General features: G+C 41.1%; 1 protein-coding gene across 1 annotated transcript in view; it reads right to left on the reverse strand.

The window, feature by feature from the left end:
• rev3l (REV3 like, DNA directed polymerase zeta catalytic subunit) overlaps positions 1 to 11123 on the reverse strand; it is an 87791-nt gene that overhangs the window by 24987 nt on the left and 51681 nt on the right. The window contains exons 9-12 of the mRNA XM_034901037.1: positions 9157 to 9299; positions 7537 to 7665; positions 2650 to 2881; positions 101 to 243 (exon numbers count right to left, since the gene is read on the reverse strand). Coding sequence (XP_034756928.1) covers positions 101 to 243; positions 2650 to 2881; positions 7537 to 7665; positions 9157 to 9299 — 647 coding nt within the window. The remainder of the gene's footprint in view (positions 1 to 100; positions 244 to 2649; positions 2882 to 7536; positions 7666 to 9156; positions 9300 to 11123) is intronic.

Consider the following 11123-nt stretch of genomic DNA (forward strand, 5'->3'; position numbering starts at 1 on the left):
TTGGAAAATGGCTGCAATGAAACAAAGAGTGAAAAATTTAAAGGGGTCTGAATACTTTCCGTACCCACTGTAAGTGCCGACTCAGCATGCGATGACTCACCGCTGCTCTCGTCTGCGGCTCCATCGAGCTGGGGGATGGACAGGTTGGCGAACAGAGAGTTATTCCCACACCACTCCATGTCTTCTTCAGAGGACTCCTGCTGCTCGTCACTTGAGCAGTCTTCAGGCTCCTTCAAACCAGGCCTGTACACAAAGGGATGATGGGAAAACTGATTAAACAGCGCACAGGTGGGTCATCTTTTCTGGGCATGTCCCAAGCTCATAGGTTTTTGGGGTGACATTTTTCAACTGTACAGTGCCATATATAAAACCCTGTTAAGACCTGACAGCCTCCTTGCAATACTGGGTTGCTCCCCTTATTCAGTGACTCTCTCTATAGAATTACAACAGGCACTTATGTTTGGAATGGTCATAGCCCAAAGGGTTGTTTTAAAGGTCCCATAACATGTTGCTCTCTGGATGCTTTTTTATGGGCCTTAGTGGTCCCCCAAGCAGAGATAGGGGAGGTAACAATTGCCCAATGTGAATCAGCGTTCCCACCCTACTTTAAGATATGGTTAGATGACATGGTATCCTGTTTGGAGGAGCTGCACTACACTCTGTCAGACACCCACCGCTAATTCCGTAAGATCTGGGGGCGCTTCACAGACCATATTAAGAGAGAACAGTCTCAGGATAAGTTTTAATGGTATTAGTATTAGACTGTGTTGTACAGTATGATGTAAATTGTTTTCCTATTCTGAAGGTGGAAACTGCTTGCTGGGACCCTGCCCTTGATTTGGGCCTTCTTTGACCTCACTTCTTTCCACCACCATGGAACGCTGAATCTTTAAAACCTGTGGACATTCATTTCAGTTTTTGGACAGGATTTAATAGTATATATTGCATTTGAACTTGCGGTTTATGTTTTAGTTTTCTTTTGTCTCTTCCTGTCTTTTTGGAGTTTGTCAGTTCGTACTCCGTTTGTGACTGAAAATCCAAAATCTAATTGGCTGCTGGTTCATGCAGGAGTGCACAGTTTGCATTGCTTGGTACGTAGATTACTCTTTCCTAAACTGGTCCAGAGACTCAGAATGAGCCCTGGTCTATTCACTATAAGAATAAGGGGTGAAAAAAATCCATATGTTTTGTAATTTCTTTTGTAACGACTTGCTAAATTGATTATTTTCTCTATAATCACTTTTTTTTTTTAACCAACCTACATTATTTCTGTTTATAGGATACTGCCAAAGGTGACTACATCGTATCCAGTTCCAGCAAAACTGAGCAAACGCAGAAAATCCATCTTATGTTATTCTTTAAAAAGTAAATGTCAGACTGACCGGCTGACATGTGATTTGCATTCTTCTCATGAAATGTCTCATGATATTTTGTCTCTAGAAGTGTTTTCAACTTTTTTGATTTTTTTTTAAAGAAGGAAAAGAAAGTTAGGTTTCTATCCAGAGGAGTAGAGGGGAAACAACTCTGTGCTGTGTTTTCAAGGTGCAGTGCAGGGAGATATGATCTGCCATGAGCACACTCTACTTCATTTTGAAAATTAACCGGATGTTTTATTTGTTTCTGTGCTTGATTTCATGTCTCGCACATCCTGCCGTGTGTTGAATTGCTGTGGAGCTCTCCGTTGTCCGGCAAAAATCAAAGCTCTGTGTATCTGCTCTAGTCATGACGCAGCCATTCCACAGTCAGTGGAAATACACACATAGACGTTAATGGAAACCAAACGACTCTGAAGCCGTTCCAAAGCAGTTCCGCAGCTGTTACGCATCCTGTGGAAATTGGGGGTTAGAGCACTTTTTTTTTTTTAATGCAAGTATAAATTATCAATATTTTCAAAAATATACATTTATTATTAGAAACAAAATCTCTCCAATGTGTAATTACGGGCAGCCGTACAAGAATGTTGCCAAGAGAAAGTACTAGATTGCCAAAATCAGTAGTCAAATTTGAACCTTTCTGATCAGAGAATAAGTCACCAAGATTGTAAATCTGACCAGACAATCAACAGCAGCGTTCTGTCTCGACAATCTGTTGATACAAAAGAGTTTGATACACAGCTCTAGTCTCCTCTGCACACATCATGGAGGCAGGTTTTAGCACTTTAAACAGTCATTTGTGTTTCATTTGTAATGCTTATATTTTGCCTACATTTGTTATTAAATTGAGCTGTTTATGATATAGATAACACCGCAAAAGATGTAATAAATGAACACCTAATTGATTGTTCTATAAAACTAAATCGTAGTCCATTTTACCTAAATACAACAGATACATAAACACTCTGCACTTTACCAAGTACCACTCCCAAACTGTATTAAGTTCCTGTTGTCTCATTCTTGTTCGAAAAAGAAAAGTTTACCGCAGAGAAAACAAAACCGCTATTGTTCTGATGTAAGTCTTGTACAGAAGAGGATTAGGGTCACATGAGAACATTTAAAGTCAGAATTATGAGAAAAGACCTTTTTTCCCCTCAGAGTTAGTACTGAAATGAAATGTTCACACATGGCCCTAATCCTCCTCCGTAGTCATGTAATCTACACGGCTGGGCTAAAATAAAATTAATAATTACATATGCAAAAGAGACAAGCTTGCCTTGGTGAGGGCGAGTTCTCAGGAGGCTGGTTGTCCCACCGCTGTGACATTAGCACGCTGAGCTCGGCCTCTACCTTGTCCAGCTCGGGCCCGGCCTCCTCCTCATCACTGTTGCAGTGGTAGCTCCCGGCACCAGGAAGTGACTGGGAGTTCTGTCTGACAGGGGTCCTGTAGAAACCATCGCTCTCCAGTCCTGCCAGCAAATCATTGAGGGCTTGGTCTTGGCTGCTGTCTGCGTGGACAACAAAAGCACAGCATTTAAAAGAGACCATTTGGCTGCAAGCAACAACAATCAATTGAATTTAGGGCTGCACATTTAATCGCAATTTCATTAAAATCGCAGAATGGACTAGTGCAATATCCAAATATTCTGCTGCTTGGGCGGAGTGATGTGCATCTGAGAGGCCCCTTGGTAAGGAGCAGATAGTTCGACTGGAGTTCACTTAGAGTTGGAGTAATAATCACTCCGCCAAGTAGCAGGGCTTCAGCTAGAAAAGTTCCTAGTAACCATAAGGTTAGAAGATGGCTTTGGCTCATGTGACCTCGTGACTATACAAATCCCATTGTGTAAATAGGAACATTTGGTGTTATTTTGACACTTATTGGGAGCAGTAGGCTAGATGGAGCCGGTTACCTCCAGCATCTGTGGTCAAATTAGGCTAGCCGTGGTGGCGTCAGACAGAGTTACGACACGCACGGAGATGAGAAGGTGTATGGACTTATCTAACTCTGGGGGATACGGTGAATAAGACAAAGTCTCAATGAATCGGTGTGTTATATATATGCAAGGCAGCTTTATTTGTATAGCACATTTCAGCAACAGGGCAATTCAAAGTGCTTTACTCAAAAAGTTAATTTTTAAAAAACAAAAACAGATAAAACTCAAGAATAAACAGAGATGCAGTGGACTTGAGGTTTTCTGGGAGTTTGTTCCAGATATGAGGAGCATAGAAACTGAACGCTGCTTCCCAATGTTTAGTTCTGACTCTGGGGACAGAAAGCGGAGAACTCGAGCAGCAGCGTTCTTTATCAGCTGCCTGATTGATTTTTTTTGGGAGACCTGTAAAGACACCGTTACAGTAGTCAAGTCTACTGAAGATGAAAGCATGGACAAGTTTTTCCAAATCCTGTTGACCCATAAGTCCTTTAACCCTTGATATATTCATAAAGTGATAATAGGCTGACTTTGTAATTGTCTTAATGTGGCTGTTAAAATTCAGGTCAGAGTCCATGACTACACCAAGATTTCTGGCTTTGTCTGTTGTTTTTAACAGTGATGTTTGAAGCTGAACGCAGACTTTTAATTGTTCCTCTTTTGCTCCAAAAACAACCACCTCAGTTCTTATCAATAACATTTGTAATTTTACAGATGAAATTATCTACAAGCTCAGTGACTGAGACCCCAGTGGGTGTGGAATCGAAAAGCTGAATGAATGTTTAACTGATGTTTCAGTGATATACCGTCAAAGTTATCAAAGTTAATACAGATTATAGACAGCAGTTAAGTGATGTCATTAATGAAAGTTGCACAATATTTAGGTGGCCTGTCGATATTTAGAAATATAGCTTGAGGGGAAGACCTTAACTGAAGAGCCACTTATTCAAAAGAAGCAAAATTTCCATAACATATTTGCGTACAGTCGAATGAGTCAATAAACGAAATGGCAACTCCACCTTCTTTGTTATTCACTCTATTCTCGCTCATAAAACTGAAGTTAGGGGGAGCTGACTCGTTGAGAACAGCAGCGCTGTTATTATGGTCTATCCAGGTTTCAGTTAAAAACATAAAAATCTAGATTGTGATTAATAATAAAATCATTGATTAAAAATTATTTTCCTGTCAAAGACCTGACGTTTAGTAAACCTAGTGTTAATTGCTTATCCGCCATTCTTTTTCTATTACCTATCACAACATAAATTGAGGAAGTATTGAATACACAGGCCCCATGGGTTGTCTTGGAAAGAGTCTTGAGTGCCACTAGACGTGCAGCACATATCAGTGAATGCTTGCTGGATTTTGCCCACAAGCATCCTTATCAGTCTGGGGAGAAGGAGTTGCTTCATCTGGTCAGTGAACTCCAACATGGGGATGGAGGAAAGAGGGGTAAGGGTGAGGGTAGACAGCAATGGATCCTCAAAAGGTTTGGGGTTGGTAAGGGGGTTTGAGGGGTGTTGGATGGGTGAAAAGGTGAGTTGAGGTTTCGCGTCTCTTCTCTGTGGTCTCCCACGGTCAAATCATTGCTCAGGTGAGGGCTGTGGTGGATCACTGCTGCACTTGATGTCTTCCTCTTGTTTAGATTTGTCTTGTCTTGTGTCCTTGGCAGAGGGAGCAGATGTGTAGCGCAGAAAGTAAAGTAGGTTAGAGGTGAACAGCTTTACTCTTGGCTTGTTAAGGAAAAGTCCATCTGCTTTAAAAAGGTGTCTGCAGTCCCAGAAAATGTTAAAATTGTCAATGAACTGCAGAGAATGAACGACACATTCATTCATTCAGCCATTTGTTTAGTGCCAACAGTCGGCTGAATCTCTCAGCTCCTCTTCTCACAGGACGGTACAGGGCCACTGATAAACACACCCGGCAGATGACTGTGTTCAGCAGTTCCATAAAGTCCAGTTTATGCGATTCAGACAGTTGCTTTACAACATCATGTGACCTTATATGCAGTATAATGTTCTTCAGTTAGGTGGGCTGCCACCACATCCGGGATTCTTTGGGTCAAGTCAGACACCAAGTCTTTGGTAAAACAGGGTATTTTGGTGTTTTTACTGCTTTTTAAACCTTTTACAGCAGAGTCACCCACAATCAGGGTTTGAAGCGTAGTTGTAAGCTTTTTCTGTAGCTTTTTACTTTTTGAATTGCTCTCAGTCCTTACCCTGCTGTGTGACGATGAGACGCGAGCCCAGTCATCAAATGACTGTCCAGCGTCCTGTAGCAGAGGAGCAAATCTGCACACTCAGTTATTGGGGAGGCATTTTGTTGCTGATTTTCCCTTTTGCAGCTGTCCACGGCTGTGTCCTACTTAGTACAGGGGTTGAAGAGGGGCTCTGCATGGATGATAACGCAGGCTAGCCAGTTGTATCACAAATCTCAGGGCACAGTGCCCTGCCCGTTAGTCGTCCTCCAATTTCCCAGGAAAAGGATTTATTCTTAGGCTTTGCACCAGAAGAGTTCCAGGGAGGACTACCGCTTGTTGATTTATTACGCGTTCTACAACCCTCCTGTTTCTCTATAGTCTTGTTGGTGCTAATTAGCCGTGTGTTGGCATGCTGTTGTCCATTGTTTTGGGCCCATGGTAGGGTGGTGTAATTTCCACATGATCCGTTCACTTCCACGTTAACGTCTAATCGGTGAACCTTGGTTTCCAGAAGTGCAATTTTCTGAAGGAGTTTGTAGTAATCATCCACGGAGAAAGGAGGCATCTTGTTGCTGATTAGCTTTAGCTACAGTCACTGTAGGACAGGCTTGAGCTATTGGTAGGCCACGCTCACGTAGAAAAAAGTTAAAATCCAGTGATTTATAAGTATCCAAGAACCGCTGCTCATAGTTTCTCTCAGAGGAAAAGCAAGATTATCAGCAAAAATATGCAAGCAGAGGCAGGAGCAAGCAGCAAAGCGTCTGCACTGTAAGAAAAAGGGAATGTGTACGTATATTATTTGTTAATAAGGCTGCATATTTATATATATATATATATATATATATATATATATATATATATATATATATATATATATATATATATATATATATATATATATATATTTTTTTTTTTTTTTTGGTCGGCCTCTAATGGAAATACCACAAGAACGACTTGCGTTGGTTCTAGCAAAGTGTGTATTACTTCTGTTTGTTCACAATCAAGTGTATCATTGGTTAATTAATTCATGGGAATAAATTAACAGGTATCACATCTCATATCTGCAGCCTTCTCCCTTGGCTGTAAGCATGTACTGGAAGAAGCACAACATTCATTAAGGTGCGGCATAGTACACTGTGCAAATAATAACAATGCACTGTTATTGATTGGATCCATGGCTCTTAATAACTAACAAAGCATTTGGTTTAGTTCACTTTCAGTTTACATTTCCTTTAAACACCCCTGAGATATTGATTACACAGACTCATTTAAAGATCATCGTAGTTGAAAAATAAGGCTGTATCATAACAATGCAATCTCTATTTTGCTATTAAAATTACCCACTATATTGTGATTTGATTCAACAAGGAAAGGAACTACATTTAAGGTGCCATACAAGAGATAAAAAAAAGCTGTTGATAAAATGACATGAGAGACATTGTGATGAGAAAGAAAACAGTGAGAAAAATATGTTAATTTTAACATTTGAGAAAACTACAAAAACAGAATAATGAACAAGGAATAGGCCTGTTAATTACATGAGAAAACTTAAATATAAGTTTTAAATTAGTATGTTCTGCCGGATGTCACTGTTTGGCTGGCTGTCCGTCCCCTTCCTCTTTCTTTGTGTTGGGGTTCTAACCTCCGGTGGATCCCTATGGTAAGGGGTTACCCTGCAGAACTCCGTAGGGTAGACTATCTGTCCAATCGGAGTGTTCTGTTATACGACTAAAACAACCTTTGAACTTGTTCCACCAAAACAGTTCCTTCCCGGGGCTATTTAGCAACCGTATCTCCGTTTAACGTTTAGCGTTTAACGCCACTGAAGACACTTGTGATTGGTTTAAAGAAATGCTTATAGAGCACGTTTTTCTCCCATCCCAGAATGCTGTGTGGACTTGCCAGACCCTCCTCCACAGTCCTGTGGTGGAAGGTCCGGCAGAGCAAGACTAGTTTTAAATAAATGTTTAAACACTAAAAGGGATGAGTGAGTGAGTATGTTGGAGCTGGGTGTGGATCTAAGTGACTGACGTACCTAACAGGGGCGAGTGGTTGGATGTCTGGGAGAGCGGGAGGAAGGTCTGACTGTTTTCCAGAAGACTCAGGATGGCCTCCTCATCAACGACAGCCTCCTCTGGGATTTTAACACTGCTCCTCACCGAGTCTGGGAGACAAGAGGATTGTTAGCGTCACTGAAACGCCATGTCAGACAGACCTGGATTTAGATCATCTAAAAAGAGAGACAGACAGACACAGAAACAGAGGCAGACAGACAGACACACAGAGACAGACACACAGACACACAAAGGCTGACAAACTAACACACATAGACGAAGACAGACTGACACACACAGACAAAGACATACTGACACACACAAAGACACACATGCGCAGACGCAGAAGACAGACACACAGATGAAGACAGACTTGAACACTAATGATAACTTCATGATATCAATACAGACAGTCAAACCATTTTCAAAAACACTTGTTTTGTGATCTAACAAAACAAAGCAAAAGAACACTACTGATTACTTTAGATATCATTGATATTGTAATGTATATTCAGGGCTTGCGTTAACGGTTTGAGGCGCTTGTCCTTAGACAAGTACATTTGAGTTTCACTTGTCCATGCACAAAAGTCACTTGTCCAGGTGAAGATTTATTATTTTATAAATGTTTTTGTGTTTTGCTAATGCAGAATTTGAACAAACCGTTGAAAGCATCCAGACACCATCAACATTAACCCAATTCAGTTGAAACAAATGTGTCCCAAAAATAGATTTTCCCTTCAACAAGAAAAAAAGGATCTCCAGACTACATAAATAAAGTGATACTTTGCACGCAGGTGTGCAGTGTAACACCAGAGTAGGGACTTGAACCTATACTACATCTAAAGTAATTTTGTAGACATAACAATTGATTGTTATGTTCAAGGATCTTTTAAAAGGTGTAGCTACTTTACAGTTGATTGTAAGCAGATATTTAATCCGGCAAGTCGTGGAGCTGAGGTTTTACAATAACTGACAGACAAACGAGCAGCGGAGGAGGAACATTACAAGGCAGAGAGCCTGTCGCTACATGAGTCACAGTAACTTCACGCTTCATCCACACAAAGCACACTGCTATCGCCATGAGTGACATCTGTATTGGAATTGTTGTCTGTTAACGATGTGGCGAAGGGGTAAAGTTAAGGCGGAGGTAGCCAACTAACGTTAGCCAACTGACACCGGCTTGCTGGTTCCGTCGTGCTTTTATGCTGTATCGCTTACAGGAATTTCAATTTGAGGAAATTTCCCCGCTATGGGATGAATCAAGTATAATCTAATCTACAGAGAATGAGCTGGAAAGCGAGCCGGCTCTAACGTTAGCAGTCTGTGGACCCCTTGCTGCTGGTTCCAACGTTAGCCATCCGCTGGCTCCGATTTGTGGGGAAAAACTATTTGTTTTAAATCTGTAACATAGACGTAATGAGTGCCACAAAAGATTACGTAACTTGGCAAATGACCTTATCCCAGACAAGCCTTAATGTCGAGCCTTGATATTAATATATTAAGCAATGTTCTCTTATTCTGTTTCAAGAAAATATAATGTACATAAATACATTAAGCACAGGTTTCAAGCATCCTCAGTAGTACAGGAGGTTTTTCATCACCTGGCTGCGAGTGCCTGTGCACCTCCACAGCATTAGCGGGTGTACACGGCAGTCCCTCGGGGGTCGGGGGGTCAGAATGGAGCGTCATATCAGCGAGAAGATCCTCTTGGTCCTCCTTCTCGCCAACACACGAACCTTGTGTCCTGAGCAGAGGCAGACAGAAATTAATATTCTCTTCCATAATAAGGTTTTATCTTTTTTCTTGCCTATGTTCTTCGAGGAGGTCCTCAGGCTCAAGGATTCCGGGAATAAACAAGTATTTGTTGCAACACAGAAAACACAAAACTTTGATTAACCGTCAGAAAAATCATAGTAGTGCAATTATGCTAAGACCCCAGTTTAAGTTCAGCATATAGTGTAAGCAGACAGGTCAAACAGATGCAAGACCTGAGCATCGGTGGTGTTACCTGAATCACAAAGCAGAGGACCTTCTGGTGTCTGCCCCCATGCAGTCATGTTTTATTAGCATCTCTCTGTGGGTCTTAATCAGGGGAAGTGCTCCGTTTTGTGTGTGTGTGTGTGCATATTAAAGTGTGGGCAGCTTGGTGGTGTGTGTCTGTGTGTTGGAGAGGGAATATGAATGGAAAACAGACAGTCAAGCAGGCAGGCAGCCAACACCCGGGCTTTGTATCCCTCCAGATTGCTCTCAGCTACAGGCTGCCTATCCATGCTGCCCTACTGCAGCGCCTAGCAACTCACCACTTAGTGACTCGGAAATATTGAAATGTAGACCAGGCAGGCTGCGGCCACCAAAAAAATTAAAACTAAGAGCGTTCCTTCTGAGGTACTACTCATGAACTGATCTGAACCCTTTGTGGGAGAAGGTTCTTCACATCTGATTAAACAGCAGAGCGTTGCACCAGAGAGGTTAGAGGTTGGAACTGAATGTGAAATGCCCTCATGCTATTGATACAGCTCCCTGTTGCTCCAGTGACTGAAGGACTGAATGGTCCACTGTAGCTGCAGGATAAATTCAAGCTTAGACACACTTTGTGATAAAAAAGTGTGTGGACAGGTGAAGCTGCAGAAGACACTGTCTGAGCCCAGCAGGAGCCAAGGGGAAGAAAGTACACACCTCTGTGGAATGAGTCCAGATAGAGCCCCGGCATTGGTGGAGGACAAACACCTTTCTCTCGCTTTAAATAATGAAGCAGGTAAAGCCAGCATGTTAAATGATCCATCCATTGCTGTAAACATAATAAATCAATGTTGTTGTTTTTTATCCCCAGCGTGTGTGTCTAAGGTTAGGAAGAGAGACTTTACTGCAGTCTCATTGTCATTCTGCCGGGCCGTCTGACGAAAGGCCTCCAGAGAGTCAGTGCTCACGTGCCACTGTCTGGCTGTCTCTTAATTAGTCTGCTAGCTAACGACTTTAGAGGCGACGAGGGAGCGAGCCTGGCAGGCGTCAGGAGATTACTGCAGAGATTAACACATTTGGCTAGCAAACCACGCCCCCTCTCTGCCTTTACTGGCTCTGCTTTCATGTGAATGAATGATGGTCCTGAGAAGGGTAAAATACAAGGAGGAGGAAAAGGAGTAGATATCATGTCATTGCACTGAGGTAACAGAAGCCATTTTTACATGTTAGATTGGATGAAATATTTCGGATGAATGACATGAGGCCTATAGTCTTTTGTCATATTCTACATTAGTTTATACACATATATATATACACACATATATATATATATATACATACATACATACATACATACATACACACACATATATACATACATACACACACATATATATATACATACACATATACATATATATACATATACATATATATACATATACATATATATATACATACACATATATATATACATACACATATACATATATATATATATATATACATACACATATATATACATACACATATATATATACATACACATATACATATATATACATACACATATACATATATATACATACACATATACATATATATACAT

This window comes from Etheostoma cragini, chromosome 18 (assembly GCF_013103735.1).
Source record: "Etheostoma cragini isolate CJK2018 chromosome 18, CSU_Ecrag_1.0, whole genome shotgun sequence".
NCBI classification, from domain to species: Eukaryota; Metazoa; Chordata; class Actinopteri; order Perciformes; family Percidae; genus Etheostoma; species Etheostoma cragini.